A 6000-nucleotide genomic window follows, 5' to 3' on the forward strand; every position below is an offset into this window, starting at 1 on the left:
CATTTGCAATATGTCATCGTTATATGATTCATTGATTTATGAATCTCTTTGTTCGTGTTTAAAGTGTGCCTTCTCTGTTATGCATCTAAACATTTATCATATATTATTATTACAATCGTATGGCAAATCTGAAACTGAGAACAACACATTACATTTGCAAACTTTATCCCTGTTCTCATGACTCATAATTTCAGATTTTTTATAAATATTAAATTATAATAAAAAAAAAGTTTGACATACCCAAGTACCCCATCCTCTATTTTGAAAAAATAGTCATACTGTTACCCTAAATACCCAAATACCCTGTCCCCGTACAACCTTGATTCATCAATATCTTGACCAGAGAACAGCTGAAAGGAAAGCCCTAAAAGTGTTTACTATTTACTTCTGCCTAAACTACTAATTGTTACAGTATAATATTGGAGGTTCTTTACAGTATAATATTGGTCACTTGTCAGTCATTTGAAGCTTTTAAACTTTTGTTAACTAATTTTTTTTTGTTATTATACGATCATAAAATCTGTTGAACTGAATATGCAAAATGATAAAGTTTATGAGACTGCCAGCCGTTCACAAATTTTGTAGCTTAAGCTTAAGCTGTACTACAAAATTCATGACATCATTCACTTTAAAATAAGTCTATAAATCTCAACAGCACCCACTGACATTTTTCTAAAAAGCCCCCTCAATGGGACTGCAGCCTAAGTGTTCACACTTTTCCCTGCTTAAATCACTAAACCTACTCATTTTTACAGATCTAAACCTGAAATTAAGCTCGTCGATATTTCGCGATTTTCTCCGTCTAAATCTAATTCAATAAGCAATCTTGAAGGACTTAATCAATCAAGAAACTTAAAAAACAAGCTTTGACAATTATTCACATTTTCCCTTTAGAAAACCAGGGCATATTCTCTAAACTTAATCGAACAAGAAACGCCCAATAGCAAGCTTCACAATTATTCATATTTTCGCTGTCCCACTCTACTCACTAAACTTAATAAACAAGAAATGGCCAAAATCAAAGTTCGCGATTGTTCATATTTTCGCTGTTTAAACCACAGTCCCTACTCTTCAAACTTAATCAAACAAGAGACGTCCAAAACAACCTTCACAATTGTTCATATTTTGCCTATTTAAACCACATTCTACTCTCTAAACATTCTGTAATGCTTTGCTAAATAACTAAAATCCACATTCAGTTGCACTGGAACTTACCATGCATTAAGACGAATTTAATTTTAGCTTTTAGTTGCTTATGTACAGACCTTGTGATCGAACTTAGTTTTCCCTTTCATTTTCATATTCAGGAGAGCGTCGATAGTCTCTTTAGAAAACTCCACAGGAGCTGAAAACTCTAAATGTCCACTGGAAGAGGTAACAGAAATATCTTCATTCGTCAGGCTGCTCATACTGCTGCTCAGCGCCTGCCGAATCCTCGCCTGCCTCGCATCCGACATCATCATTCCGCACGAATTGCAGTCACGCTCTATATTCCCCCCTTGTCGCGAGGGATCTCCTCATTACTTTCCTCCTATGCACACAATAAATACGCGACGATTCATTTCACACTTTCCTAAACACAAACCTTAAAACAGATCCGAAAGCAGTAATAACCGCAGCAACAAGATTAGCCGATTACAATGTATCCAGACCGGTCCCTACAGCAATATGCAGTCGCCGAGCACCGAAAACAACAGGTAGGCGAGGAGAAGCAACTTCACTGCTCTCTAAAGCAAAGATTTAAGAAATGTACTTGAACAACCATACATTGCAAGAACTTTTCTTCGCTGCCGTTATTTTGCTGACCTCTGCGCTGCTTTTCATGTTAAATCATCGCCTCCTCAGCTAATCCATCTTCCAGTTCAAGATCTCTGCGGATTTGCCATTTTTTCACTGCATTCTTTTTCGAATTTCTACGGCTCGCGGGCCCCTGCCTTGCAATCTAAGATTTCACCAGCCGTTTATTCTCTCAATATCAATATTGACCAGCTGAGACTCGAACTGATGACCTGCCACTCCTGGATGGTAACTATTTCTTCTTCTACTCTCTCCTATTCCGCCTTCGTCTGATCACGCTTTCAAATCTAACCCCGGGTCAGGCTTCTCGACCAACCATGGTTCTCGTACGGAGTTAAAATGTACCTTGGTTTTTGCAAATGTGTATAAATATATATATATATAATATTGTAAGGTGTTTGTATTCTTGTCAGGTCAGCTTTGTGGTCACGTCTGATTTGTTGAGAAGGTGTTTTATAAATCAATTCTCACTTTGCGAGTTGACTGAGACCTTTTAACCTATTTTCCTCACATTTTATCCTTTTTGTTCCCACATCCTAGGTACCTAGTCCTAAAAAGAAAATTTAAGTAATGCTTTCTTTAAAATCCCTAGACTACAACGAAGCTGTGTGGACCGTTCAATGGGGTATAATATTTTGGGCGGGAGTAAACATGAGGGCTATCGTAATCAAATAGAATCCTCAAAAAACACTTAAGATCATCTAACAAATATAGTTATTATTATTATTTAGATTATCCTTTATTCTTAGCTTAGGCTCTTTATGGGCATTGTCCCCACATATTCGAGGTTGTCATCACATTATGTTCTTTCAAAAAGAGTAATTCTAAAGTAGATTGTAAAGTATGATTTTAAAAATGTATGTCATAAATAATTCAATATTATCTTAAATTAATTTTTAAATATTAAGTATGTTCTTTTCTTGGGTTCAAATCGAAGGTTTGAATTTAAGCGGGTGTAATAATGTATTTCTAAGAGAATTAATCTTGCTTCATATATCCAAGTTATGATTTGTTGGACATTAGGTTGGGTCATAGAGATACTTCCTCAACAAAAAATAAAAGAACTTATCAAATTTTATTGAATATAGATGGGTAAGGAAGAGGGACTCTTGACTTGCCAACATCAATATGTGATCTACGTAGAGAATAACATAAGACATTTTTTTTTGTTTTGGGTTTCCTTTTAGAAATGTAAAATGGACACTAATTTATCTACAACTAAGGTGCAATTCTTCAAAATAGCACATCTAATAGGTTCGACTAAAACTTAGTCTTCGAATACCTAGAATATCATATTTCTATGCAAAATATAACATGCATGTAACTTAAATGGAAACAAATAGAGCGTACACAAGTTTGCTTTGGCAAAGCACTCATCGACTACCAAACATCATATATGTTTGGAGAGTACCCAAATCCTTTCCAAAGAGGACAACTATTTCAGGAAGAGAGCTTAAGGAGGCCATTGAGATTAACCAACATCCCACTAATCACAATCCTAACGATGGGTGGCCATTAGCCTCTCTTGGCAACCTCTGTTAGGCACGCTCGTTAACCCCCATCTTTCTTGATGTCTACTTTGTCCCCTCTCTCTCGAGGTTTTCTTGTAGTTTGTGTTCTCCTTGCTCTAGTTTGCGCCCCCCCCCCCCCCCCCCCCACAATTTTTGTTTCATGGTTGCATCCCTTGTGGTTTTCTCGCTTGATTGTTTTTGGTATCTTGTTTTTTAGGGGGTGTATGTGTATCTTTTGCAGTTTCTTTGGTTAGTTTCATTTTCTAGCAATGCCAAAGGTATTATGTGGACATTTTAGTTTTTCTTTCTTTTTTTGGTGCTCTTACTTTGTGTGTGTGTATTACTCTTGCTTTTCTTTGTTATATATATATGCTTCTTATTAATACATATATGATTCTATATTATATAGGTTTATATTTGTTCTCTATGTATTGTCTTTGTGCTCATATTTTTTGTTATGTCTTTTAATTATTCTAGTTGTGGTTAGGTTCTTTGTTTTTGTTTTGTTTTGTTTTAGGTTGGTTAAAAAATAAATTGTGGAGTTTTATTTTTCTTGGTTCCTATATACAAATATTATTGTTTTTATTTTTTGTCCATTTGTTTGTGTGTGTGTGTGTGTGCGCGCGTGCTTCTTATTAATACATATATGCTACTATGCTATATAGTTTTATACTTGTTCTCTCCTTATTGTCTTTGTGCTCATATTTTTTGTTTTGTCTTTTAATTTTTCTAGTTGTGGTTAGGTTCTTTGTTTGTGTTTTGTTTTGTTTTAGGTTGCTCAAAAAAAAAATTGTCAAGTTTTATTTTTCTTGGCTCCTTTTTCTTTTCGTTCACTCTTTTCTAGTTTGTTTTATTTCTTCTCTTTTTTTGCTTAGGCTTCTATTTTTTTCTTTCCTTATATTCTTGAGTCAAGCTTAGTCTACTTCTTACTATTACTATTCTTGCACTCTCTCTTTGTGATGATAGATCTTGAAGTGTGATATGAAATTTTGATGTTAAAAACACACACAATCAAATCCATAAATATATTGAAATTTACTAATGGCTTGTGGAAATCTGGTAATGTTTACCTCTTTGTTATCTCAACACAAATAGACCAACAAATGGGGGGGATCATTTGTTGTTAAGAAAAAATATATACTTGTGTAAAAAGTATATCTTATATCCAACACAAATAGACCAATGTTGACATGCCAAAACATTTTAACAATACATAAAACCCTTTAAAAAGTTTACAGAGTGTTTATTAGTTTGGGTTTTGTGGAGATAGTTATTCACTACATGTCTCTCTACATCAATAAAAATATCATATAGTTTGTAATGCCCCACTAGGGAACCCAAGATAAATTAACCTAAAGTTTCACTAAGTTTGTCAAACATTTTTTTATTTGAAAGATAATAACTTAACAACAACAAATATTTAACATAGTGGAAGCAATAATCACATACACAAAGACAATTCATAAAATAGATTACATCTCTTAAGGGTCCCATGACGTTGAATCACATTTAAGTTTAATTAATTTTAAATCCAATATATAACAAATCCACATCAAAGAATAACTACAAGCATGAATCCATTTAAATAATATACAATTATATTGAATGTCACTTGGCAATAATTAGAATGCATAATCATCCATTGTATAAGTCACAAGGTATGAAAATCTCAAAGAATATACAACATCTCATAGTATCTTTGGTAAAATAATTATAGTACACTAGAATGTAACCATACATTAGAAATACAAGATCAAATAGAAAGGAACAATTGTACAGGTACATCTAGCAATGACATCCAATGGGCGGATCTCAATGGTATAAGTAAAAAGCACTACCACCTGACATCATGGTAACCTAAATAGCCCACTCCCACTGTGTTGGGGAGGTAAACTCAAGTCCTATACATATATCAAACCACAAGTCATAACCAACATCTAGGTCAAGGAAATCCTGATAGCAAACTATCTCAAAGGGTGCCAAGACACAAATATCATAGAATCCCAGAGGCAATAAGACACGTAAGAAATCTAGTATGTACGTGGGCAAGTGTCATTACATGAGCCAACTCTAAGGTTACCCTGGTAGTCTCTCTAGACTCTAGCCCCCTAGTGTCTCTATGCGGCACCAATATCCTTTCGTACAGACAAGGCATACTAACGAAAAAGGGTCACAACCAAGCATCCTCTCTACTCCCATCCTAACCTGTACTAGCACTCAAGACATGGGCGAGGGAAAAAATTGACACTTATTAATTCATTGTACTCTCATTTAATGAAATGTTATCACTTATTAAAACAACTTACAATGGGTTACCCAAGTAGCCACTTAGGGCTCCAGCCTCCATTGTAAGCCACTTCCCAACGAACACACAGATTACCTACCTAGGCTCATAAAAGTACAACTCATAAAAACACAACTTTCACCTTAGTCCTTTACAAGCAACTGGAAAGCACCTATAGATAAAACATAATATTCACCTCAATCCTTTACAAGCAACTGGAAAGCACCTAAAGCCAAAGCATAACATTCACTTCAGTCCTATGCAAGCAACTAGAAAGCACCACAAGACAAATCACAATAATCACCTCAGTCCTATACAAGCAACTGTAAAGCATCAAAAGATAAGTGATCGAAGACTCAAAGGTTACACCAGAAAAGTCATACCATAATCACCTCATTTCTACACAAG

General features: G+C 34.8%; 1 protein-coding gene across 2 annotated transcripts in view; it reads right to left on the reverse strand.

Annotated features, from left to right (window-relative positions):
* Window positions 1-2145, reverse strand: part of LOC149531832 (kinesin-like protein KIN-14C) — a 50070-nt gene extending 47925 nt beyond the window's left edge. Inside the window, exons 1-2 of one of the 2 annotated variants that reach the window (XM_089811809.1) lie at window positions 1640-2053; window positions 1266-1531 (exon numbers count right to left, since the gene is read on the reverse strand). In XM_089811809.1, coding sequence (XP_089667935.1) covers window positions 1266-1463 — 198 coding nt within the window. In that variant the 5' untranslated portion in view covers window positions 1464-1531; window positions 1640-2053. Of the gene's footprint in view, window positions 1-1265 lie in introns of both variants that reach the window. The other variant, XM_089811808.1, reaches the window with a different exon arrangement.
* Window positions 2146-6000: the final 3855 nt, after the last annotated feature.

Source organism: Cupressus sempervirens, chromosome 11 (genome assembly GCF_028749045.1).
Source record: "Cupressus sempervirens isolate cs-2001-9-10 chromosome 11, ASM2874904v1, whole genome shotgun sequence".
Lineage (NCBI taxonomy): Eukaryota > Viridiplantae > Streptophyta > Pinopsida > Cupressales > Cupressaceae > Cupressus > Cupressus sempervirens.